This window comes from Maudiozyma barnettii, assembly GCF_903064755.1.
Source record: "Maudiozyma barnettii strain CLIB 1767 genome assembly, contig: KABA2_03, whole genome shotgun sequence".
Taxonomy (NCBI): domain Eukaryota; kingdom Fungi; phylum Ascomycota; class Saccharomycetes; order Saccharomycetales; family Saccharomycetaceae; genus Maudiozyma; species Maudiozyma barnettii.
This window is the reverse complement of record NW_024545240.1, coordinates 509709-536063: the sequence shown is the minus strand read 5'-3', so window position 1 is coordinate 536063 and position 26355 is coordinate 509709. Positions and strand designations below refer to the sequence as shown.

The following is a 26355-nucleotide window of genomic DNA, read 5'->3' as shown; positions in this document are numbered from 1 at the left end:
ATATGTTTTTCAAAACAAATTCGTTGTTGTTTGTTGTTGATACTTAGTGACAACTATCGCGGTTTAGTCAAAGTTTACGCGATGAGCTTTAATAGAGATATTTTACTATTCCTGAACGGTTTGGTATACATAATTAGAAGCACATAGCTGGAATCATATACTTTACATCACCATAAAAATTAAACATTGTAATCATTAGATAAACTGATAATGATTACACAAAGGATATTTTTTGCTCTATCAAAACAATTACAACATCTTAAACCGTTCGTCCCTACGAGAAACGTTTGGGCATCAAAACTTCGAGATTATCAAAAGGATGCAATAAATGAATGCGTGAATGCCATTAGCAGTGGAACCATGAGAATAGGTGTTTCTATGGCTACTGGTGGTGGTAAAACTGTCATATTTAGTAGTCTTATAGAAAAACTGAAACAGGACAGTGGAAAGGCAGATTTTAAGACATTAGTCCTCGTACATCGTCGAGAGCTGGCGTTTCAGGCAGCTCGTACCATTAAAGAGAGTTTTCCTGATAAAAAAATTCAATTAGAAATGGGTAAACAAAATGTTGATATTCATCAATCGGACGTTATAATCGCATCTGTGCAATCATTGATCAGAAGACTGGATAAATATGGAAAAGATGATATTGATTTGATAATTATAGATGAGGCACATCATGCAGTCGCTAATTCTTATACAAGGATCTTAGAACATTTTGATGCTGCTGATAAAAAATCCCAAATTCCAGTCGTAGGATTCAGTGCAACATTTGAAAGAGCAGATAATAAAGCGTTATCAGATGTGATAGATAAAATTGTCTACCACAGAGGGATGTTAGATATGATTAGTGATAATTGGTTGTGTGAAGGTAAATTCACCACTGTAAAGATTGATACAGACCTTTCAAAAGTAGAAAAATCATCAAGTACAAAAGATTTTAAGTTAAATAGTCTGTCTCGTGTAATGAACGTTCCAGAAGTCAATGAGATGATATTACTTACATATCTACAAAAGAAAAAAGAAAATAATCTCAAATCTACTTTATTATTTGGGGTCGATATAGCTCACGTAACAAATCTTCATGAATTGTTTACTTCCCACGGTATAGGTTCAAGATACGTTACCTCAAATACAAAAGATGAACAGAGAGACGCTATTATTAAAGAGTTCAAGGAAGGGAAAATTGAGATATTAATGAATTGTGGTATTTTTACTGAAGGTACCGATATGCCCAATATTGATTGTATCTTACTGTGTAGACCAACACGTTCAAGATCGTTGCTCGTCCAGATGATCGGTCGTGGCCTTCGTTTGTATCATAGTAAAGCCTACTGTCATATTATTGATTTTGTCGATTCCTCTGATGTTGGGATTATATCAGTCCCTTCCTTGGTAGGGATATCAAGAAGTGAGGGTACATTAGATTCGCGCACTTTAGAAGAGTTGGAAAAGATAAAAGAAGAACAGATTGAGGCCAAACGGTTGGCTATGGAGAGGGCTGCTGAAAAGGCTCTTGAAGATCAAAACATCTTTAACGAAAATAATGCGAAATTTAAAGAATTTGTTGCCAATACTGATGCAATGGATCTTACTATGACTACATATGAATCTCTAAGTCAATTTTTCGAGCAAACAAACAATACAGATGTGAAAGCATTAGAAAATATGTCATTTTATGGGAAAGAACAGGAACTGCTTGGTAGATCTAAGTATCCGTGGGTAAAATATAATAAGGATGCATGGGCTCTGTCATTACAGAAGGGGCACCACCTGCGTATTTATATGAAACGGGTCTCAGAAAATGGTAAGAAAGTGGCACGTTATACGTTGAAACTATACCGAGAAATTCCAAAATTTTTGAGAAACGATATTTCATTTAGATATTCTGCTAAAGAAATTTTGACTAGTGATGATCTCTTGGACATTGTAGCCAAATCTGAAGAAATCCTGGTCAATCTTTATAAGGACTCTTCTTACAAGTCAGGTTCGCCAATTATGATACCCATTTCAAAATACTCGAAATGGAGGAGAGAGAAGGCTTCTGAAAAACAAATAAAATTTGTGTCAAGGTTATTGAAAGCTGAATTGGCCAAATGTGAAGCCGAATTTAAACGGATTGATTCGAATGAGATCACCACTTATGCCACAGACATGAATAAAGGGACAGCATCTGATATTCTGTTTATGACAAGTCTAGCACCAACATATTCAGTACGACAACTCCTGAAAGCTCTGGATTTCAAGATTATAAATGGTTATACCTAAAAAATAGTGTTTTAATGGTTCGTTTCAGCCATTTCCCAAATGTCCGCTATCATAGAAGTTTCTGCTTGGACACAAATGGAGTGGAGCACATGCAGGTATAATCCTTACAGCTATTCCGGAGCTTACTTTAAACGCTATAACCAAATGGCATAGCATGTGAAACTGCCACTGTTTCAGGACCAAACAGTTCTCTTTTAGATGGCATACAAATGCTACCTCGATGACTTTTTGAGGTTATCGTTCCATGTCAATCATTATGTAACTACTGTTTCATTCGTCCTAGGGTGCCTTCTTCGGAACAGCATCTTTTTCGCTAAAACAATATCATTGTGCGTGTGCCAACCTGAAACAAATAATTTTATATAGAATTTTCCGAGCTTTGTTTTTTGACCATTGTGAATATTAGTAGTGTTTAATAATATGAATGGGCAAGACCTTCTATCGTTATTATTTTTACATCGAAGTGATACGTTTGATATCAGTGACAGAAATTAATCCTTTATAAGAAACAGGGTTATCAACTTGTGTTATTTTATTGTTTTCTCTGACTGATCTGATACCAACCTAGCAAACCACGCATTAGTTCAGATTGTGCTAATTTGATTTTAATGCTAAAATTTACATCATAAATAAGTTTACAATTGCAAGAGTTGGAAACTTTTAACAGAGATACCAAAGTTTTATTAATTGCAATTTTTTGAAGACATCACTGCTTGTAACATTTTTTGAAGTGACTTTCATTGAAAAAGAAAATACTTCACATTTCAATCATTATACTTTACAAACTACTTCATTCTTTTATTTTACATTTCCGAAATCATAAATAGAGACATGGTAACTTCATTTAACAATAGAACACAAACTATTTTAAAGGTAGATCAAGATAACGAGGGTTTACTACATAAGTCTAATCTAGAAGAAGTAGAGGAATCTATTAAATTAATAGAAGATTTCAAATATTATTTAACTACAGGCCCAGCAAATTGGCAGGAAAATCAAATCATTAGGAGATATCATTTGAACAATGAATTGGGTTTTGTTTCCTGTGTTTTTTGGAATAATCTATATTATATGACAGGGACTGATATAGTCAAATGTTGTTTATATCGAATGGAGAAATTCGGTAGAATTATTGTTCAGAAGAAGAAGTTTGAAGAAGGTATATTCTCTGATTTGAGAAATTTGAAAATTGGTACAGACGCAACTTTAGAGCAACCAAAATCTGAATTTCTTCAATTTTTATTGAAAAATTCATGCTTAAAGACACAAAAGAAACAAAAGGTTTTCTTTTGGTTTAGTATACCACATGATAAACTTCTTTATGACGCTATGGAGAGAGACTTAAAAAGAGAATCATCTGGACAAGAGCCTACGACGAAAGCTGTCGACGAACCGGCTGTTTCTTTCAAATTTATTAGTAATACTAATAAGTCATTTTCTCAACAAATTTTAGGCCATATAGAAATATTTAAAGACCAATTTGAGAAACCCAAGGCCAGCGTATCAGATATTCCTCCTGGGCATTCATCTTCACGACTACAGACTGGAATTCACGTTAAGAAGGAACAGGAGGCTGAGAGTCACGATTTAGTTGGTGGAGATTCACAAGATATTTCATGTCATGGAAATAATCAGCCAGTAGGTGGACAGGAAGAATTGGAAACTACTACAGAACAAACCGTAGTACCTACTTTAACAACAAAAAATGAATCATTGGACAATCCTCAAATAGTCAACACCGATGTAGATTCAGTAATAAATAATGTTCAGAATTCAGAGACGACAGATATTGAGATCCCCTCTGAATTTTTAAATTTTGATATAGAATACCCTAGAGGGTATGATAGTACCAAGGATGTTAGTAAGAAGGATGATTCTCACGCATTAGATAGGGCTGTTTATAGAGATGGACAAGACTATTTTAATATGTACTCTATGACTTCGCCATACGGGACCAAAGCTCGAGGATCTATGGCAAACAACACATCGAAAGCCAATGATAATGAGAGGCGAGATAATAAGAGTTTACGCGATATAAAACAAGAAGTGGATCCTACGTTGAATAACCCGTATAATAACAATGAAATGATGACATCTCAGGTTCTTTATACACAACCTAAGTCTCAAACCCCTCGTTATAATATGATGCAACCGCCTGTGTCAGCATTTAGCCCCTTTGCTCCAGATATCATTGCACAGTCATTGGAGCAGCCGTTATTTGGGTTTGAGGGTTTATATTCACCACAACTTTCTTATGGAAGAGATGCCTCAAAGCGCTCTGATGGTGTCCCTTCAAATTCGATGATACAACCCCAAATTCTACAGCGACCTCCTAGTGCAGCATTGCCAAATTCTTTTACGCCAGGGTTCAAGAATATGGCACCATACCCATGGGTTCAATCACCATTCTTACCTTTAGGTGCTGTAATGGCTGGTAGCCCTTTTTTCTCCCAACGAACACCCACATTCATGACTAATAAACCACGTCAGTCGTTTTCTACAAAAGTTATGCAACCTAAAGATACATCAAAAGTACGTAAAATTTCACACACAGGACCTGAAATTGCCATCTCGAAATCAAAAGCTGCATTACAAAATAAGATCAAGGAAAACGCTAAACAATTACAAGCCCAGATCCAAAAGAACCAAAGTAACACTGAAGAACTCAAAGGTTGATTGCTATCTGTATACCAAATTTAGACGGTATATTATATAAAAATATATAATATGGTTTGGGAGATTTAAAACGGACAATAAACATTTAATCTAAAAATATGTAAATATATTCTTTATACCATAATAATATAGAAATGGTGGTTCTATATAATGAACAAGCGATTCTGGGGCAATAGATGTATTGTTTATTCGTTTGTTTCTATCTCGTTTTGTTGGATATATTGTTGTAGAGACAGTTGTCTGATTTGATTCATCATATCCTCATCTTGAAGCATTGCTGCCTGTGATATAGCAAGATCCTTATCGTTAATAAAACTTTTGACATTTTCCAAGACCTCAAGAGATTCCTTAGATGTTGGTTGTGGAGGTAAAACATCAAATTCGTATACCTCATAGTCGGACCAAATATATGCAGGGATGCCTGCCATAATCGAAGATTCCTCAGATAGAATTGCAAATCTCAAGAGATTGATTGGAATATCATTAATGAAAAACACATTTTCTTGTACGTCTTCTTCCTTTTCAGCAACAAATTTTAGGTCTGAAAGAGTTTTATCCTCCTTATACTCATTTAAAATGATAAGAATTTCTTGGTGCAGGAAATTAATATCTTTAGGGTCTTTCCAGATAGCACCAAATCGAGCCATGTAAGCTTTAGCTTCTAATAATTCACTATCATAATTGTGGATAGTAAATATATCAGAAAATGAAGGATCTCCAACTAATTTTTCAACGAATAAAGTTGCCAAGGCAGGTCCGTGGTAGTAGAAACACTTTTTTAATTCTTTTCTGGCTTTTTCATATTCATCTATCTTGATGTAACTGTACACAGTTGCTAAAGAGATACCGAAGGTGTACCACTGTCTATAACTATTAATCAACGGGGATTTAGACACTTCTATAATATATTGGTAATCGTTGTTTAGCAACAAATAATGATCCATGAAATATCTACAGCCTAATGGATCTTCAGTAGGACTTAATGACCACAAAACTTTACACCATTCAGCAGCAGTAGTTATGGCACCTCTTTGGGCCAGTGCCAATATATACCTAAATATAGCAAGATAGAATTGCCTATTGAAAAAATAGATGTATGGGAGATTACAAGATAATACATCGAAATTTATGCAGGCCTTCAATGCACGGTCAAACACGAATAATGCTCTTTGTAATAATCCATTGGTATTTGACCTATCACCTTGTCTAATTGTTATTAGCGCCACTTGTAATAAAGATGGTATATGATAAGGAAATTTTGAGGAAATTAGGTTGATCAAAGCTTCATGATCTGGATGGACAATTACACTTAAATAAAATTCAGTCATTGCTTTCCTACTCAAATCAATATCCAATGGTTCAAAACGATAAAAAGATACATATTTCTTCCATCTTTTCAAATCATCTTCTATTACATCTTTCCAGTCGGTAGGTCTCTGCCATAATTGCCAATCTATTAAGTTATTCATATCCAGTGATTTCATAACTAATTCCCCCCTTGGTGTTGGAATCCAATCTTCTCTAACTTTGGTAAATTTTAGAGTATGTATGCTACCACCTGGTCCATTTGGTACAGTTCTGTGGTTTTTACCACCCCAATTTCTTACTAAACGCTTCATTCGTTGGATTTGTTTTAATTGTTGTGGAGAGATCGAAGTCGATGTAACAGAGTCTATGTCTTCAAGCGATTCTGGGGATATGTCATCAAATAGCAATTTGAATTCTGAATGAGGGTCTAATTTTTTGATATCTTGATTGAAGAATCTGGTAGCATACTTTAGATATTTAACAGGGAATTTCTCAAAAGTAGTATCATTTCTTAGATCACCTTTAATTCGTTCTTCGATATTGATATTGTAAACATCATTGTTGTCTTCGTTATCTGAGGCGGTCATATAATCTTCATCGCTATCAAGATCAAGATTTCCCTTTTGGAAATCACTCAATTTTTTGACATCTTTCTTTTTATATTCTTGTAATAATATATCAAGCTCTCTGTCATCCTCACTGTCATGGCTTACCTCAATATCACTTTGATCTTTTGCTTTCTTATTTTGTTTATTCTTTTTCTTTTGTTTTTTCTTTTTAGATTTAGTCAATAATATAGGTGTTCTGATGATAGGAATGTCAGATTCACTAGATTCATCATGTTCAGAATCAAGCTTAGAGTCTGATTGCACATCATTCATTAATGCAAATACATTAACGTTTTTAGGAGGTGTCTTGGTTGTCTTTCTAGGTTCAATACTTGCTTCCTTCGACCCTAGAATTGATGCTAGTAAATCTTCATCATTTTGTAACTTTCTTAATGCTCTTGAACTCATAATTCAAAGTAATTACCTTATCTAATTTCTCAGTTCTGCTGGTGGTTGCTAAAGTTGCTGTATCACATTCAAGAAAGTGTAATTATTCATATATTGAACATCAGAAAATTATTCTAATATCTATAATTTTCCAAATTTTATTCAGTTTATTCAGTTTACTCTCCATTAGCGGCGTAGGCCCAAGAACTGGAAAATTTTAAAGAGCGTTATTTCAAATAATGAAAATTCTGGGAAGCTCATCTCATCGCAAGTTGTTATTACAGATGAATAATTTATTTTAGTTTATTAGGAATACACATCTTTGAGAATATTATCAAAAGGGTTCGATTGTAATTGTTATACATTTGTGCATATATATTCAAGATTTGGTACACTTTCCTGGGAGTTTTGCAGTAGAAGAATATCCTTTTTAATTACTTTCTCAAGCACATATAATATTTTAAGATGGGTAAATCCAAGAAACAGAAACAAAAGAAGAAGGATTTCTTGAAGAGGAAGTTAAAAGTTGGTAAGAAGGCAGATCATCCAAGCAATCAAACCGATACTTCGTTTGTAGCAAAGACAATTTCATTAAAGAACCAACATCTAGAACATGAGACCGATCTATCTAAGAGATTAACTCTTCTAAGACATCATAATATTACTGTTAGAAAAGAAACGTTACAAGATTATCAAAAACATCTTCCAGAGATAATAAAAACACAACTAATGACACCATTGTTAACTCATGCTATTCCATTAATATGTGATGACTCGTTGGCTGTCCGTGATTCATTGATTGATTTGCTTGATGAAGTAGGAAAATTAGATGTCCATGTGTTGGTCCTACATTGTAATATTGTTGTATTATATATTAATATGGCTATGACACATATTATGCCTCGTATTCAGATGGATTCCACAAGGTTTTTGGGTTGTCTATTAAAATATTGTAGTGATGAAGTGGTAAGACAAGCATGGCTTAAATTATTGAACGGTGTGATAGCTGTTCTTGGTTGGGGTATGTTTGGGAATAACCAAGCATCAGGAGCATTGCAGACTAAAAAACGTGATAGTAAATATACAAAAGTACATCTGGATGTGTTGACAGAATTGATTAGAGTTGGTTGTTCTGATGCAAAATCGAGAGCCGCCGCTGATGATACGAACAACAACGAGGAGGAGGATAACTTAGAAAATTATGTTGAAGATAATAACAATATATCTGAACCGTTCATGTTGGCCGAATATCCACAACCGTACGAGTACTTGAAGTTATTTGCAAGGACACTGAAAAATAAGAAAAACATCCAAACGGATGAATTGGCAGTGAATTCGTCTATGGCAAACCAGGATATTGACAGTCGTCGTGCCATCTTCAAGGAACAATTCCTGAAAAAAGTTGATAAACAAGTAGATGCAATCATCAAGGACGGGGGAGAATGTGGGAAGAGTGCAAATAACCTAAAACAACTCTTAGATGAGCTGTTTGTATAAAACTAGTATGTAGAATAAGAAGTACTAAATAAAATTAAATAAAATAATCCACCCCCTAGAGGGTTCGAACCTCAGAATTCGTCCCAAAAAGGGGAAAATTGCGAAACGAAAATTTTGTTGGTGGCGAAAATGGAAAATATTCAAAAAAATTTTCGTTTACTGTCCTTTTTCAAAGGGCCGTGTTTGTCAACAAAGTAAATTATCGTCATTCTCTTTTGACCTAATTAGAGGGACATTTTAGAATAAACAAGATATATTGGCCCCAACGTATAGGTAAATAGCACATATAGACCTTAAAAATAGATATATTGGATTGTCCAGCTCAAGAGTATTATATTGATACCATTTTTAATTGATTTAAAAGGCGGAACAACCGCTTAATTTTCATGTATATATAATTGCATTTTTATTACACACCATGACTACGGAAAAAAACAAGGTAGATAATGACAAGAAATTAAGCAACGATGATAAGTTCATTAAGTTGGTCGACCTAAAGTATAAATTTGATATATTGGCTAACGAGTTGTTTTATTTAAAGGATTATATATCGCTGATTGAGTTTGATCCTCGCCAAAGGAACGACACAGATAGTTATGATAGGTTCTTGGAGAGGGAAAATATTAGGATTATTGAAGGGGATATTGGTACATCTGCTACAAGAGGAAATAGAGGTAGCAATAGAAGGTCACATCGACATCAATTACGGGCAGCTTCCGTGACACCGTCGGGCTCATCGGAAAGATCTATTAAAAGTTCTCATGGTTTGGATGATATTGATATTTTAGTTCAACAAAAATTTAAATCTTTACAAAGTGATGATGATACAGGAGAACAGTTAGTGAAAGTAGAACCCAAAGCTGCGGTAAATACTATAAGAAATTCATCAAGGGCTACTAAAGGAATCTCTAACGGTTTAGCAGTGAAAGAAGAACCAAAGAAATTATTAATGAAAAAGGTATCTATTAAGGAAGACCATAAAACTTCAGATCTAAAGAGAAAAAGATTAGCATTTAAAAAAGAACCTACTGTAAGGAACAATTTTAAAACAAATGGAAACGAGACGAAGATGGAGGATTTAAGCCCATTACATGAAATTGATGACAACGACAGCGATGAATATTATTTTACAACATCTTCTGAAGAAGATAACGAATTAGTCTCTGAGAAACCATTAACTAAGAAACCACATGTTGTTGTAACTTTGTCTAAACCAAAACAAACAATTACGAACCCATCACAAGTTGTGGTCCCAAAATTTGAAGGATTGAAAGATTTTATGGATTCATTTAAAACATTAGACGAAGATATGACTCTAAAAGAATATAATGATTTTATCGATGAACAAAGAAAACTAGTTAAAGATATACGAAAGGGTTTGGATGATGGATTATTGGTATATGATATTGAATCTCAAACATTCCAACCTGTGGGAAACAAAAAGTTTAGGATAACTTCATCTCATAAACCAGAGCCTATTTCTTACATATACAAAGAACACAATAAGCATGTTTATCACGACTATCTAATTAATCAAGGTATATTTATGAGTAAATTGTTTCAGAATTCAAAAAAAGCTAGGATTGCCAGAGCTAAAAAAGTGTCACAGATGATTGAACAGCATTTTAAACATATTGCGGGTGCTGAGGAGAGAAAATTAAGAGAGGAAGAAAAACGTAAAAAAAGTATAGTTAGAACCATGACACAATCCTTGAGAAAAAGGTGGACCTTGGCTGAGAGAGCTTATAGGGTATTAAGGAAGGATGAGGAGGAACAATTAAAAAGAATTCAAGGAAAGAAACACTTATCTAAGATTTTGGAGAGAAGTACGCAATTATTAGGAGCCCAGTTAAATCAAGGGCAGGACAGCGAGAATGTAGGTTCAGACAATAGTGGAAGCACTTCAGATGCTTCTGATTTAAGCATAAATTCGCGTGATAGTGACGATAATTTATCATCGTCCGGTGAAGAGGACAATGAGAATGAAGTAGATATTACGAAGAATGACATTTCAAGGACTCCACTCCCTAATTCTGATGATAATGCATTAACGGTTGAAGAGCTTAGAAGCCGATATGAAAGTATTGATAATGATGACAAGGCAGATGATACTACGGACTATTCAGTAAAAGATGAAGAGAACAATAGTGGAAACGATAGTGGAAATGATTCTAACGCCGAAAATTTAACTGTAGATCAAAAGACGGCAGGTCTAGAATATTTGTTTACAAAGAATTACAGCGATAATAACGAAGAAAATGAGTCTTCGGAGGAAAGTGGTGATTACGAGATGAGTGAGGACGCTGAATCTCTGAGCCTCTCCGATAGTGATGAAGGATCAAACATTGAATCAGACATTGAATTAGAAACAAGTGTTAAAGTAGATGAGGAAATAAATATGATTGAGCGTCACCCTGAGCAGTTAAGTGTAGTAGATGTTCCAGTACCTCCTTTGTTAAGGGGTACATTAAGAATTTATCAGAAACAAGGTCTTAATTGGCTAGCTTCGCTTTATAACAATAATACGAACGGTATTTTAGCAGACGAAATGGGACTTGGTAAAACTATTCAAACGATATCTTTACTTGCATATCTAGCATGTGAGAAAGAAAATTGGGGACCTCATTTGATTGTTGTACCCACATCTGTTTTATTGAATTGGGAAATGGAATTTAAAAGGTTTGCACCTGGTTTAAAGGTTTTGACTTACTATGGTACTCCTCAACAAAGAAAAGAAAAAAGAAAGGGATGGAATAAACCAGACGCATTTCATGTCTGTATAGTTTCTTATCAATTAGTTGTACAAGATCAACATTCATTCAAGAGGAAAAGATGGGAGTATATGATATTAGATGAGGCCCATAATATTAAGAATTTCCGTTCAACAAGATGGCAAGCGTTGTTAAATTTTAACACAAAAAGAAGGTTATTGCTTACTGGTACACCATTGCAAAATAATTTAGCTGAATTGTGGTCTCTATTATATTTTTTGATGCCCCAAACTGTGATTGATGGTAAAAAGGTATCAGGCTTCGCTGATTTGGAGGTATTCCAGCAATGGTTTGGACACCCTGTAGATAAAATTATAGAAACAAGTGGTGGGGTTCAAGATGAAGAAACAAAGAAAACTGTTACTAAATTACATCAAGTTTTACGTCCTTATCTTCTAAGAAGATTAAAAGCAGATGTTGAAAAGCAAATGCCAGGGAAATATGAACATATTGTTTATTGTAGGCTATCAAAGAGACAAAGGTATTTATATGATGACTTTATGGCCAGATCTAAAACGAAAGAAACCTTGACTAGTGGTAATTTCATGTCCATCGTTAACTGTTTGATGCAACTAAGGAAGGTGTGTAATCATCCTGACTTATTTGAAGTCAGACCGATTTTGACATCTTTTGAAAGCGATAGTTCTGTTATGAACGATTTTAGCATGATTAATAAGAAAGTTATGAAGATGATTAAAATGGACGAGTTTAATAAGAAAATAAACTTTGAGACCCTCGGTTTGGAATTTTCAGAGAATGATAAGAATTTATCTTCTCATTTATCCAACGAGATATCAAAGTTGAATTGTGGGTCAAGATTTAAGAAAAGTGCAGAGTTTTTGGCAAATCGTATAACAAAGAAGACTATATCAAAAGATACTAATTCATATCAAAATGCTAAAAACTTTTTCCTTAATTTCGGAGAGCAAAAAGTGCAAAGAAATATTGATCTCCTCAATTTTCAAGATTATATAAATGAATTGAGGTGCAATAAACGTCCTGTTTATGGTCAGAATCTGATTGATTTACTAACTATTTCAGATAAGTTAAAAAACGAAATTGTGCAGCCTTTTATTAAACCACTACAGACCAGATTTACTAGCGATAAGAATATTATCGATAATTTTGCAGTTTTGACACCTAAGGCTGTTGCGCTTGATAACCGTGCATTGACAGTTGGTTTGAACGATGACAGTATAATAGACATGCCAACAAAAAGTAATATGATTGAAAATTTTCACAATATTAACAATCCATTCCATCATCTGCAAACAAAACTGACAATTGCATTCCCCGATAAATCTCTCCTACAATATGATTGTGGTAAACTCCAAAAATTGGCGATTCTGTTACAGGACTTGAAGGATAATGGTCATAGAGCATTGATTTTCACTCAAATGACAAAAGTGTTGGACATCCTTGAACAATTTTTAAATTATCATGGTTATCTGTATATGAGGTTAGATGGTGCAACTAAAGTTGAAGATCGTCAAATTTTAACTGAAAGATTTAATAGTGATGATAAAGTGACTGTTTTTATTCTATCGAGTAGATCAGGTGGTTTAGGTATTAATCTAACAGGTGCCGACACAGTTATTTTCTATGATTCTGACTGGAATCCGGCAATGGATAAGCAATGTCAAGATCGTTGTCATCGTATTGGTCAGACTAGAGATGTCCATATTTATAGATTTGTTAGTGAACACACCATCGAAAGCAATATTCTTAAAAAAGCAAATCAAAAACGTCAATTAGATAATGTGGTCATTCAAGAAGGTGATTTCACTACTGATTATTTTGGGAAGTTGTCTATCACCGACTTACTTGGTGCAGAGACTGCCGTTAATGCAAATCTGAACAATCGGCCACTATTCAAAAATGGAGAAGACATGTCGAAGAATCCACGTGACTTAGAAAAGATGCTTGCACAAGCAGAAGATGCGGATGATGTAAAAGCTGCCAATTTGGCAATGAAGGAAGTAGAAGTTGATGATGAGGATTTTACTGAAAATCTTGATGCGGAACATGATATTAAAGACGAAGAGGATGAATATGAAGGAACTCATCATGTTGAGGAATATATGATCCGTATGATAGCTAATGGTTACTACTATTAACTTTAATGAATGAATGAATAAATTAAGTTTTTTATCTGTATAAATTTTAAATAAGGACTGTTTATTTTTATTATATTGTACTATTATTCAATTTTCGCGTAGATCGTAGATGTTTTTTTTATTCGTTCGAAGCATGAAGACTTCTTTTTTTTAAAAAAAGACTTGCAGCTTACAAAACTATAAAATATTATTTTAAATTATTAGGAAACAAAGAATTGTTAAAAACTGTACAGGGTCGAGGATCCGTTAATAAAGTGAAGAATAGTATCACCAGTTTTCCAAACGATGAGAATTACAAACAAAAGTCTATTACACTGTAATCTCCCCAAATTATCGTCTCTATCAAGTATTCGAGATATTGTGCTGAATAGTAAAAAAAACGTATCAAATGTGGAATTGGATATAGTTGATAAAAGCACTGCTCAAAATCTACTCAAAGATGTAGATAAAATGAAAAATAAGAAGCTATTGGTTTCCAAAAAGAGAAAGCTGGAAATAAAACCTCCATGGATCGATTTCAACGCTAAGTACAATATCAATTATGATTCTCCGAAACGTGCTCAATTTCAGAAAACGAGTGAGTTCTTCAATAATGCTAAAGTTGAATTTGAATGGGGCGTTGCCTCCTTCAAATCAATTCCTAGCGAAATTGTAAAAACTAATTTTAAAGAGAGAGAAATTAATGACCATATACCAATTAACTCAACAAAGAGGTTTCCCGGTAAAACCAAAATACCATTTAAACTAATCAATGGACTCCCAGAGATAACATTTTTAGGTAGATCGAATGCGGGGAAGTCAAGTATATTAAATAATTTAGTAACTCAGTTGGGTAGACAGAGGTTAACTGAGGAGGCTAGGATGTCTAGTCGACCTGGTTTTACGAAAACATTAAATTGTTTTAATATTGGTAATAAATTTAGATTAGTTGATACACCTGGGTATGGTTTTGGTAGTAGAATTAATCAAGGAGGGTTAACAATGGAATATATTGAAAACCGAGAAGAGTTGGTGAGGTGTTACGTACTGATACCTGGTGATCAAGGTTTCACCAACCTCGATATGCAAATAATTCATTATCTACGAGATATTGGTAAACCGTTTGAAATAATATTCACAAAAATGGACAAGGTTAAGAATCCAGAAACATTACAGAAGGAAATAGATCGATCTGGCATTATGGATTTCCCATCTCTTCCTAAACTTCTGTTCACAAATTCTTCCATTTCCAAGAGTTGTCCCAAGCGATATGGGATCTCAGATCTAAGATACACCATTTTGGAATGCTGTAATCTATTGTCTAATTAATATATGTATAAGGAAACTTTTAATAAGATGGATGGAGAAAAGAACGATAAGGTAGTTCTGGTGACATAGAAGTCATTGTGTAAATGTAAATATATCTATTCACACTACGTAAAAAATGATTTTGTTCTGGAAATTAGAAGGATCAAAGCGTAATGAACTTGGCAAAAAAAAAGCCAATAATAATAGTCGTGATAATACAAATGAAGAGCAGGGCAAGTTAAAAGGGATTCGCAACGTGAATTTAGAAAGAAGTCTTTCTACTGTTATTGTCATATTAAGATAACAAGTTAGACGTATTCTAATAGTACATATATTATCATTTGTATTGATCTACACAATTTAGATTGTATATTACTTGTACTATCTGATACATTTAAAAAAATAACAGTAATGTTGCAATTAAGTAGGAATCTCCGAGCTTTCAATGGAACGGCACAGGGGATTGCCAATATTGCTTTTAGCAGACTATTGTCTACCACTAAACCGACTCAAGGGACTAAAGCTATTAAATTCTTGAAAGCACAAAAAAGAAGACAAAGAAATGAAGTCAAACAAGCTAACCTAAAAAGCTCATCTGACATGGTTGACCCTGTGTTTGGTCATAAAGATACACCTTTTATTGTCCGTATTCAAGCAGAACTTAAGGAACCTAATGTGTTGTCACATGGGTATGAAGGGAAAGAAGTTGATAAATTTTTGGCTGCTGTAGATGCCACTGAACGTGAACAAGCAGAACTTTCTGGGTTAAACATGGAACTTTTTGAAACAACTGATGCCAAAGTTGTAGAAACTAGAAAGGAGGTCCTTTTAAGAATTTTGAATATGAGAAACGCAAATAATAAAGAATCTATGAAGATGGCTTTACGACTAGCTCGTGAAGAATTTCAACGATTCCCAGGTGACACAGGTTCTAGTGAAGTACAAGCAGCTTGTATGACCGTTAAAATATTTAATATGGCACACCACATACAAGAACACAAAAAGGATTTTGCTAATACAAGATTGCTAAGAATTCTTGTCCAAAAGAGACAAAATATGTTACAATATCTAAAGAGAGATAAACCTGAAAAATATTATTGGGCCATTGAAAAGTTAGGTCTAACTGATGCAGCTATAACAGAGGAATTCAATATGGACAGACGTTATATGCAAGATTACAAATTCTTTGGTGATAAGATATTGATTAAGGATTCCAAGAAAACAATCGATGCCCAACGTAAAAACTTGAGAATACAGAAGATGGTTGAAAATTCTGAATAAATAACATTATTATTTAAAGAACATAAATAGCTTGTAAATATAAATAGGGTCTTTTCTCTATCTATTATAATATAAATTAGAATATTCATAATTGTAATTGATTATAATTATTATAAAAAAATTAATTTGTCAATGATGTGTCAATGTGTTAATGCATTTTTGGTATATTTCTATATGTATATAAATTATTTTTTACTTTGATTGTTTTCTTTTAGGTTAAGAAATGAACAGGGTATGCAGTTATACAATCCCTAACAAGGCAGTATGTTCGGTAGCTCTGTGAGAAGCTTCTTCAGAAGAGGAACTATGTTCATCCCCTTCATCATCACTAGAGTCTGAAAAGTATTCTTCCTCTTCCTCATCTCTATCTTGCTCTCTTAATTTTTCAGCATAGCTTAAGATACGATCCCAATTTGGTTGCAAGACAAAATACGATTCAATTGAACCGACAACTAGCATAGCACACCCAATACCTATCCATAACCCGTATAGTTTCCAGTCAAACACCCAACTTAATATCATAGCTAATGGGATACCAAAACAGTAGTAACCGACCAAATTAACGATACTACCAACAGATTGCATACCTTGACCTCTCAGACAAGAACCAGCTACTGCATTTAAAGAGTCGAAATTTTGTATGAAACCAACCACAGGTAAAATACCAGATATTAGACCCTTAACTTTTTCATCTCTTGAGAAGATACCCGCAACAAAGTTACGACTCAAAACTAAAACTGTACAATTAGTTATACCAGCAATAAATGAGAATGATAGACCTACTTTAGCTGAGATATGAGCAAAATCGATTCTTTTAGCACCAATGAAATTTGCAATTCTTGTTGAAGTTGAGATACCAATTGCAAAAGGAACCATGTATATTAAAGCAGCAACCGAAGAAACAGCAGATTGAGCAGCTAAATATTCTGTACCAAAATAGGCACTAAATAAAGTTAAACATTCGTAAGATATTTCTTCTGCTTCTAGCATAATAACACCTGAGAATGCTAAATGCATTAGATCTCTCCAATGCGTAAAAGCTTTTCTAGAAAAACCACCCCAACATTTCTTACCTTCGATAAAGATGACATACATCAATAATAAGAAAAACATCAACCAGAAATTGATAACCACTGCAACTGCGGACCCGATAAATCCAATACCGATATATTTGTTCCAAACAAGAGTCCAACTCATAACAATATTTAATGGAGCACAAATTAATAAAACATATATACCTGCATCAAAGATACCTTGAGCTTGTAAGAATCTTTTCAGATTTTCAAAGAAAATATAAGCTGGAGCACCGAAGATCAACACTTTTAAGAATTGTGCTGTTAAATGAACCAACTCTTTCTCTGGTACGACTAACATTAACAGAGGTTCCGAGTAATACCAGAATAGTGCGAAAGGGATATAAATAACCAATGAAAAAGCAACACAACGTTGAAGATGGACACCAACACTGTAATATCTACCTGCACCATACGCTTGAGGACATAAAGTGTCTAAACTTGTTGCAATACCTTCAAAGAAACCCAATGTAATGTTGGAAGTCATAGAAGCCAAGGAAACAGCTGCCAGTTCATTTTTACCTAAATAACCAACAGTTAGAGAACATACTAATGGGAAAATATCTTCCAACAAGAATGTAAACATTAATGGGAGAGAATACGAGGCTAAAACTTTAGCTTCAGATCTATAAGTCACATGCTCGTGTGCAAGAACCCTCAGGGATTCCTCGTCTAAGGATTCCTGATATATATGTGGTATAGACCCTCTACTTGTAACAGACATAAGGGACTGTCTTCGAGGACCTTGAGAACCTTCTCTTAGAGCTTCTTTGTATAATTTTCTTCTTGTTTGAACACGATTCATGAAAGAACCGTAGTCTACATCACCCTCAGTAGCACTACTATCGGGTGCAATCTCCTCTTCGGATGTTGGACGGTGTGCAGATGAATATCGGCGGTCATGTTCTTGTAAAATCCAATCCACATCTGGATTAGCCTCCACTTCGGAGTTTTCTGAAGTCATAGACGGAAGCGAAGTGGTTCTACTAATTTCATCACCACTCCTTGCATCATGTGGTCGGTTCTCGATGTCATCGTAATAATCATTGTAATCTTCTACATTATTTAATAAATCTCGTTCATCTATATCGGGGATAGGTTCATGTACACTACTACCAAAATCATCAACCAAAGACCTAAAACTTCGCTGACCAGTACTTCTCTTTCTATTTCTCTTCCGTTTCTGACCTTTACTCCTAAATTTTCTAACTAGAGGATTCTTGTTATCGGGAGGAAGATAGCCCAACGATATTCTTCTATGCGTATTACCAATACCCATCCCAGACGTTAATAAACTGGGTTTCACTTCGGACAAAGTCTTCGAAAAAATTCCAGACATTGTAAAACAAATGAGATAAATTCTATTGATAATAACTTAATATTATATTTAATGTAATCAGTTCTTATTTATAAACTTTAAAAACCACCTTCTCAATTTATTAATTTAGCAGAAAAAAAACTTTCAAGGGGGGGTGGGGGTCAATTGTCTATAGGATTAGTTGCAATCAGAAAAACAAATTAAAAAAACGTTAACTTGCAATCAGGTATACCCTTACTCTTGCGATACTTCAATGAAAGTGAAAAAAATAGTCGTTCTAAGTCGTATGTTTCAACTTTCTCTTCCCTTTTCTTTTAAACCATTGTTTAAAAAAAAATGGCAACCCACAAATTATTATTATTACTATTATTTTCATTATTACTTAAGAATTAGCGAAACTTCGCCCTTTCATTCTCATCTCCTCCTATACCGGAAAAAATCATAAGGAACAATTAAAATACAGAAAGTGGTCTGTCTGTCTTGAATCCTTCCGTTCTACGGTATTTTCTGTACTGATTATGAAATGAAATGAAGTGATCAACACATGGTGCAGCATTAATGCTTTTCTTGACTTGAGATAGAAGATGAAAACAACAATAAACTAGTGGTATTGCGTGAGTTTGCTAGCTGTATTCCAGTGGATAACGAATATTGTTGAGAAGAAGCAGTATATAACAAGTGGTTTTATTCATGTGCGAGTCCTTTGTTACTAGTTGAGAATGCATATTATTATCTGGTTGGGTCATCTGATACGTTTGTCTGTGTTGGGGATAATTTATTAATATAGTCGAACCGTTCAGAATGTCTGCTCTATTCTGCTCCCAACAGTGCAAGACCCTGGATAGAGTGGGACAAAGTGGTAATCGTTATTCTTCTAAGAATATGTCAATCTACCATAAATTAAAAAATTAAAAGGTTGATTGAGATAACCGGTTCTCGGATTTAATGGGAAGAAGGAAAAAAATTAGCAGTTTGTTTTCTCTTCATTGGTTAACCAAGATGAACAATGTGAGAACTGAACTATCTATCAGTTAAGATTTTTTATAATGATCTTAGTAAATGTACAAAACAGTTTCGAAAATAATATCTATGTATATATTGATATATGTATGTGTATGGAATGAAGTTGATGCAAATAAAATCTTGGTACGTTGTTGTTTTTTTAGAAAACGTCCGGTAGTTTCTCGATGGTGTAGGCATGACCACCGACACTCATTAATGGGATACCTGGAATTTTTCTTATTCTTTGCTTAAGACCGACATCATTGGTGGCCACAATGAAACATTTATGTTGTAATACTCTATTCACTATACAGTCATCTGCATATGTACCTTTATGTGTACAACTCAGTCTTTTGATTCTTGGATCTCTTGCGAGCTTTAATGCAATACGGAATTTCGGACCTAATTTTTCTAATTCTGCCATTACACAGTCAGTTATTAATGGGTTACATTTAGCTAATAAACAATCCATCATACCTCTTACTATATCAATCTTCTTTTGAATAGAAAAATTTATAAAATTTGTATCAATAAGGACTTGGTAAGGTGGTTTGATAGCTTCATTGTATTGGAAAAATAATGCACTAGAGACTTGAGGGATACTCCTCGTTAGTTCAGGATCTGCTGTGGGTTTCTGTTTATCTTGATTAGCCTTTAATCTTTGATCCTTCTTAGTGTTCAACGTACGCTTCACGAGCGCAAACTTTCTGGTCTTCTTTGCTTTACCCATTTTCTTTTACTTATATCTTTTTGAACCGGTGCCTTTTTAGATGTTTGTTATAGTAAAGGAAATGTCTATAATATACTCTTCATTTATTAAATAGGATGAAATGAGATGAGATGAGCTAAAATTTTGTTATTGAAAAATTATTCATTTCGCAATGAAAATGAAAAATTTCGCGGGAAGAGCGACGCGAAACGTATTACATGATAATCATTCAGACATAATATAAATTAAATACACTAGTTTCAATACAAGACTAATATTTTTAACGTTATATGTGTATTACCTAAATTAATGTGAGAAGTAGCTATATCTTTCTAGAGGGTTACGTTATAGGTGTTGTAAGATTTGAATTGTTTTGACCCATCCAAGCATAAGGATATCAATATTTTCTCCACCATAAGGATATAAATTTTTTTTTATTGAGATCAAAAATCGAAGAGAATGAAAAAGACAATAACATGTAATACAATACCGCGAGAGTTGAATCGCATTTAGCCATTTCAATTATGGTTAATGGAGGCAAAAAATGGTAGAAATTCATCTTAAAAAAACGTCACAGACAGGATTCGAACCTGCGCAGGTAAAACCCAATGCCTAATTGCTGTTTCATTGAAATAGCAGGGCATCGCCTTAACCACTCGGCCACTGGGACATATTCAAACTTTTAAGAAAAATTATTTTAATTTTATTCTTCCAAATATTTTAACTTTTTGCCACGTCAGATTTATTGAAGACTCATTTGTTAAACAGAGTTGCTGTTGTTAAACTGCTCATCTTTTATGCATAGTAACGTTGGACTATGTAGCTCCAATAAACCCAATGTAGGGGGAACGAATACTACATTATGCAGTATATATCATGTGTTATTATATATACGACAGTGCAGCACACTCTAAATTCTACTTATATTAGCTACCTTCACCTTCAGTTAGGTAAAGCTAATGTTAGCCTTTTTAGTACTGCCGCTACATATTCAACAGCTCCAATAAACCCAATGTAGGGGGAACGAATACTACATTATGCATTATATATCACGTGGTATTATATATAACAGCAGTACAGTATACTCTAAAATTTTAATTATGTTAGCGACCTTCTCATTTTGAGAGCCTAAGCTAAGCATAGCCTTTTTAGTGCAACAGTTAGTTTTTTGTAATTCTCTAAGGATTATTAACGATTTTAGGTTTAAGATAGAACTATTTCATCTCTACTTGTGTCTGTCATATTTTTCTTGATGTGTAGAATATGGTATCTCCTGTTTTTTTAAAAACGAGAATTATTTTTGTGCAATATACGTGCTTACTATCATAAGAATATATTTTAGAAAGTTACATACTAAGTTGTTTTTATTAAGGACAAGTTCGATTTTATACTACAGTTTTCAATAAGAATTGTTAAGTACTCATTTAGTTGTAAGAAATATACGGTTAGACCAACATAAGTCGGATCATTCATATATTGAGCCAATTCTAAATTTTGGGTCAAAGACATCAATAATAGAGGTTTTCAACAATAATTAGAAAAGAAATATTTTGACCATATCATTCTCTTGAGAACACGTTTTTATTGTTCTTAATTTAGTGAGTTAATGATTAGAGCTACGATTGATAAAATCAAATAATTGGGCTTCGAAATAATTGTATATGGTATCAATACAGTCTTGCAAATAAGTAAATATTTTCTCTATTGTTTCAATTTAATTCTTCTTTTTATGTATTTTAATAAATTATTTAATGTAACCTATATATATATATTTCTTACTACGATATTATAGGAGTAATAAACGTACCTTACATTCTGTCAACTGGAGTTAGACCTAACAGGCGCATACCGTTGTTTAGAACATGTCTGGCAGCAGCATATAAAGCTAGACGAGCAGTAGCCAATTCTTCGGTTTGACCAGCAACCCATAATACATCGTAACAAGAGGAAACTTGATGTGTTAATTTAAACAGATATGTAACAACAGTTGTTGGCTCGTGAGTCTTAATGGCATTTCTCAAAACATCTGGGTATTGGGCTAGGATTCTGATTAGAAGAACAGCTGCCGGTTCAGTTAATAATGAGAAGTCAGCAGATAAACATTTCTCAGAGGTAATTTGAGAAGCATTTCTTTCAACAGATCTTAATCTGGAGTGAGCATATTGTAAGTATGGACCAGTGTCACCTTCGAAAGAAAGCATTCTTTCCCATTTAAATTCGTAGTTGTTGATACGTTTGGATTGCATATCTTGGATCATGACAGCGGAAATACCGACTAAATCAGCGACTTCATCAGGATTTTCGATTTGAGAATATTTAACCTCATTTTTCTTCATGACCTCATGCATTTTTTCCTTAGTTTCTTCTAAGATGTTATCCAAGAATACCACAGTACCCTTTCTTGTAGACATACCTTGGACCATACCGAAGTTGATATGTTGTAGAGTCTTTGCCCAGTCGAAACCCATTTGTTTTAGGATTTCAAAGAATTGGGCAGTGTGTAGGTCCTGTTGTGTAGCAATAACATATATCATCTTATCGAAGTGGTACTTCTCATAACGATCCATGGCGGCACCAACATCTCTAGTCAAATACAAAGTGGTACCATCAGACTTCTGAACAATAGTCTTACCAAGTTTCTTATTGAATTTGGTCAAATCGATTAAAACAGCACCCTTATCTTCATGAGTTAAACCCTTCTCGTTAAAGATTTCCAAAGCCTTCTTCATTGAGTCTCTTGAAACTTGAGATTCACCGGAGTAGACGTCGTACTTGATGTTCAATCTGGCATAAGTAGCAATGTACTTTTCGATAGATAGTTCTCTGAATCTCTTCCAAATCTTTAGGGCTTCTTCATCACCATCCTCCATCTTCTTGAAATATTCACGAGCCTTACCGTTGGTGGATTCTTCTAATGGCAGAGAGTCGCCTTCTTCTTCAATATCTTTGTTGATACGGACATAGACTTCAAACAGATGATGAATTGGATCTTTGGCCAACTTATTTTCGTCACCATATCTGTCGAAACCTACAGCTAACAGACCAAATTGTTTACCCCAGTCACCTAGGTAGTTCATTCTGATAACATCCCAACCAAGCTTTTCGTAAAGGTTGGAGATGAAACCACCGATAATAGTAGATCTTAAATGACCTGCGTGGAAAGGTTTTGCAATATTTGGAGAAGAAAATTCAACTATAATCTTTTTATTTTCAACCAATTTACAAGAACCGTATTCTTCTTTTCTTGTTAGGATATCTGGAACAACAATCTTGAATAAAAATTCTGGACTGAAGAAGAATTGTAAAAATGGACCATTGGCCTCAACTTTGCTTAGAAATTCACCACATGGGAATTTTTCGGCCCACTCGGCAGCTAAATCCTTTGGATTAGCACCTTTAATTCTCAATCTTGGAACAGGAATTAAAAGATCACCTCTCTCCATTGTGTTGGTCCATTCCAAAGCTGGGAAGATTAAACTTGTGTCGACACCAGAGATTTTATGTAGTTCTTCTGCAATGTAGTTTCTCATCAGATCAACTACATTAACATCTGGGTAAGAACCTTCCAGAGTGGCAGGAGCATTTATGGACAATTTTTGTAATTGCGAAGTAATATTGTCAGTAGACATGGTGTACCGAATTTAATGATAATATTCTATGTGTTTATGTTATGAGAATATATGTAAATCAATAGTAGATGCGTTAAAAGCAATCAATTGAGGACAGTAGGTTTATATGTATTGAAACTCCTTCTCATTACATTGTAACATTGGAATCAATCATCTTCCATTTTTCCATCGCAAACCTACAAGAAAATTTTTCATGGCCGCTGGTAGGAAAGCGAGCGAAGCAAATTAAAAAAAAATATAGCGAAAGATGTGTCATATAGATCAGCTTAAATAATGACGACAGCCAATGAAGAGCCTCTAACAACAGCAAGGACGGTAAATATTTTTGCCATATTATTGGGTAAACGGTTTGAGAAATTGCATAATAAAAAAATTTATCATATTGAATTTTATTTATTATAATTAATTTAAACGGAGTATATATGTTTATTATCATTAAAGAATCATAAGAGGTTTATAGAAAATATTTATAATATTGGATTCTAAAGGAGCTTTTTAATTATTATCCTACTATGGAAATGCGTGTAATTGAATTCTTGTTATTATTATAACATTCTCTTGTACCATGGTAGATCATCATGGGCTAAAGCACCAGCATCGTAGTCAGCGCCTCTTCTGGATGGAGGAACCCAGTCATTGGACTTCCATGGTAGGACACCTTCTAGCCACATTTGGTCGACTTCTTCTAAAGAAAGACCCTTGGTCTCTGGAATGAAGAAGAAAACGTAGAACCAGGCGAAACATAGACAACCCATGAAAACGTAACCATATGAGAAACCGATAGAACCAGTAATAAATGGAGTGAAGAAACCAATTAGAAAACCCCAGACCCAGTTACAACCTTGAGCTAAAGACATAGCCTTGGACTTCATTCTCAATGGGTAAGTTTCAGATGTAATAACGAAAGCCAATGGGGCCCATGAGGTGGCGAAACAGAATAAGTAGAAACAGGTGAAGCAAATCATACAGTCACCAGCACCCTTAGAGGAAGGACCGCTCTTACCGTCTGGATATAATCTTGTGACACCAACAGAAGCAAAAACAACAAAACAAGCAGTCATTGTTGCAGCACCCCACAATAGACATCTACGACGACCGAATCTTTCAACAATGAAAATACCAGCAAAGGTAGAAGCAAAGTTAACAATACCAATAACAATAGAAGTTTCGAAAGAATCTGCTAAACCAATAGCCTTGAAAACAGTGGTACCATAGTAGAAGAAATAGTTATCACCAGTCAATTGTTGTAGAGATTGAACCATACAACCCATGAATAGACGTTGGAAGATCTTGTTCTTGGTAGAGAACAATTCAGCCCATGTGGCTTCACCAGCCAACTTTTCGGCTTCTGCAGCAGCTTGCAAAGTAGCAAACTCGATTTCGACAGATGGATCGTCAATTGGAACTTTGTTTGAAATGGAGATAGAATGTTTGGCATCTTGTTCTCTTCCAACACTGACTAAGAAACGTGGAGATTCTGGAACGAAAGTCATACCACCAATCATAAATAGGGCCCAAGCGAAACCTAGACCTAGAGGAACTCTCCATTGGACAGTGTTAGAATAGTTCTTGGTACCGAAATTAGTACAGTAACCTAAGAAAATACCTAGAGTAATCATCAATTGGTAACAGGAAACCAGAGTAGCTCTCAAATGTTTTGGAGAAACTTCAGAAATCAGCATTGGGGATAAAACAGAAATACCACCAACACCTAGACCAGAGATAATTCTACCAATGAAGTATTGGTACCAAGCCTTTTGAGTAGCAATGGAAATAATTAAACCAACAATGTAAATGATGACAACAGTAATTAGACCGATTTTTCTACCGTAAATATCACCAAGTTTAGATAAGATAACACCACCAATGGCACACCCAATGTTGAAAATAGCAACAATTAAACCAGTTCTGACCTTGGATAGGTAACGGGTACCATCGTGATTTTTTTCACCAAGTCTGTTAACGAAATCAGTTTGGTTAACAAAACCAGAAATGGTACCAGTATCCCAACCGAAAACGAAACCACCGAAAGCAATCATAATACACATGATAGAAACGGTAACATAAGCAGAAGCGGGCTTAATTGGCATTTCATTTGCAGCCATATCAGCCAGATGATCTTCATCTAAATATTTGGAATCATCTCTTTCAGCTTTGTTGGATGGAGTTGTGATCATAGAATCGGAATTTGTGTCATTCACAGGCAGTGGTTGTTGAGATGTTTGAGGGTTTTCAACACCTTCAGACATATTGTATTCGCTTTAATTGATAGGTAATTTTTTTATTTTTCTTACTAGTATTGTTGTTAGAAAGAGAATAAATATATGTATGATTAATTGACAGATTAAACAACTGTATGGAATGAATATGGATGGAATAAATAAAAGATGAGGAAACGAATAAAAATTAAATCTGGGGAGAATA

General features: G+C 34.3%; 11 protein-coding genes and 1 non-coding gene across 12 annotated transcripts; 6 read left to right on the top strand and 6 right to left on the bottom strand.

Annotated features, from left to right (window-relative positions):
• Positions 1-210: 210 nt before the first annotated feature.
• IRC3 (double-stranded DNA-dependent ATPase) lies at positions 211-2268 on the top strand (the record flags this gene model as incomplete). The annotated part of the gene is made up of 1 exon (XM_041549701.1): positions 211-2268. One exon carries the CDS (start codon positions 211-213, stop codon positions 2266-2268), a length of 2058 nt encoding a protein of 685 aa, XP_041405635.1.
• Positions 2269-3099: 831 nt separating this feature from the next.
• Positions 3100-4944, top strand: KABA2_03S05456 (STE domain-containing protein; the record flags this gene model as incomplete). Its single annotated transcript, XM_041549700.1, has 1 exon — positions 3100-4944. The coding sequence occupies one exon, from the start codon at positions 3100-3102 to the stop codon at positions 4942-4944; it is 1845 nt and encodes a 614-aa protein (XP_041405634.1).
• A 185-nt stretch (positions 4945-5129) lies between these two features.
• RQC1 (Rqc1p) lies at positions 5130-7268 on the bottom strand (the record flags this gene model as incomplete). The annotated part of the gene is made up of 1 exon (XM_041549699.1): positions 5130-7268. The coding sequence occupies one exon, from the start codon at positions 7266-7268 to the stop codon at positions 5130-5132; it is 2139 nt and encodes a 712-aa protein (XP_041405633.1).
• Positions 7269-7712: 444 nt separating this feature from the next.
• IPI1 (Ipi1p) lies at positions 7713-8744 on the top strand (the record flags this gene model as incomplete). Its single annotated transcript, XM_041549698.1, has 1 exon — positions 7713-8744. One exon carries the CDS (start codon positions 7713-7715, stop codon positions 8742-8744), a length of 1032 nt encoding a protein of 343 aa, XP_041405632.1.
• A 418-nt stretch (positions 8745-9162) lies between these two features.
• On the top strand, positions 9163-13632 carry SWR1 (chromatin-remodeling protein SWR1; the record flags this gene model as incomplete). Its single annotated transcript, XM_041549697.1, has 1 exon — positions 9163-13632. One exon carries the CDS (start codon positions 9163-9165, stop codon positions 13630-13632), a length of 4470 nt encoding a protein of 1489 aa, XP_041405631.1.
• Positions 13633-13917: 285 nt separating this feature from the next.
• MRX8 (Mrx8p) lies at positions 13918-14940 on the top strand (the record flags this gene model as incomplete). The annotated part of the gene is made up of 1 exon (XM_041549696.1): positions 13918-14940. One exon carries the CDS (start codon positions 13918-13920, stop codon positions 14938-14940), a length of 1023 nt encoding a protein of 340 aa, XP_041405630.1.
• A 390-nt stretch (positions 14941-15330) lies between these two features.
• Positions 15331-16200, top strand: MRPS28 (mitochondrial 37S ribosomal protein uS15m; the record flags this gene model as incomplete). Its single annotated transcript, XM_041549695.1, has 1 exon — positions 15331-16200. One exon carries the CDS (start codon positions 15331-15333, stop codon positions 16198-16200), a length of 870 nt encoding a protein of 289 aa, XP_041405629.1.
• A 240-nt stretch (positions 16201-16440) lies between these two features.
• On the bottom strand, positions 16441-18612 carry KABA2_03S05324 (uncharacterized protein; the record flags this gene model as incomplete). The annotated part of the gene is made up of 1 exon (XM_041549694.1): positions 16441-18612. One exon carries the CDS (start codon positions 18610-18612, stop codon positions 16441-16443), a length of 2172 nt encoding a protein of 723 aa, XP_041405628.1.
• Positions 18613-19753: 1141 nt separating this feature from the next.
• On the bottom strand, positions 19754-20323 carry FCF1 (rRNA-processing protein FCF1; the record flags this gene model as incomplete). The annotated part of the gene is made up of 1 exon (XM_041549693.1): positions 19754-20323. The coding sequence occupies one exon, from the start codon at positions 20321-20323 to the stop codon at positions 19754-19756; it is 570 nt and encodes a 189-aa protein (XP_041405627.1).
• Positions 20324-20871: 548 nt separating this feature from the next.
• KABA2_03S05280 lies at positions 20872-20972 on the bottom strand. Its single transcript is given in 2 exon segments — positions 20872-20917; positions 20935-20972. It is a non-coding gene; the product is annotated as a tRNA-Ser (tRNA).
• Positions 20973-22110: 1138 nt separating this feature from the next.
• KABA2_03S05258 (arginine--tRNA ligase) lies at positions 22111-23931 on the bottom strand (the record flags this gene model as incomplete). Its single annotated transcript, XM_041549692.1, has 1 exon — positions 22111-23931. One exon carries the CDS (start codon positions 23929-23931, stop codon positions 22111-22113), a length of 1821 nt encoding a protein of 606 aa, XP_041405626.1.
• A 545-nt stretch (positions 23932-24476) lies between these two features.
• Positions 24477-26180, bottom strand: KABA2_03S05236 (sugar porter family MFS transporter; the record flags this gene model as incomplete). Its single annotated transcript, XM_041549691.1, has 1 exon — positions 24477-26180. The coding sequence occupies one exon, from the start codon at positions 26178-26180 to the stop codon at positions 24477-24479; it is 1704 nt and encodes a 567-aa protein (XP_041405625.1).
• Between the last annotated feature and the right edge of the window lie 175 nt (positions 26181-26355).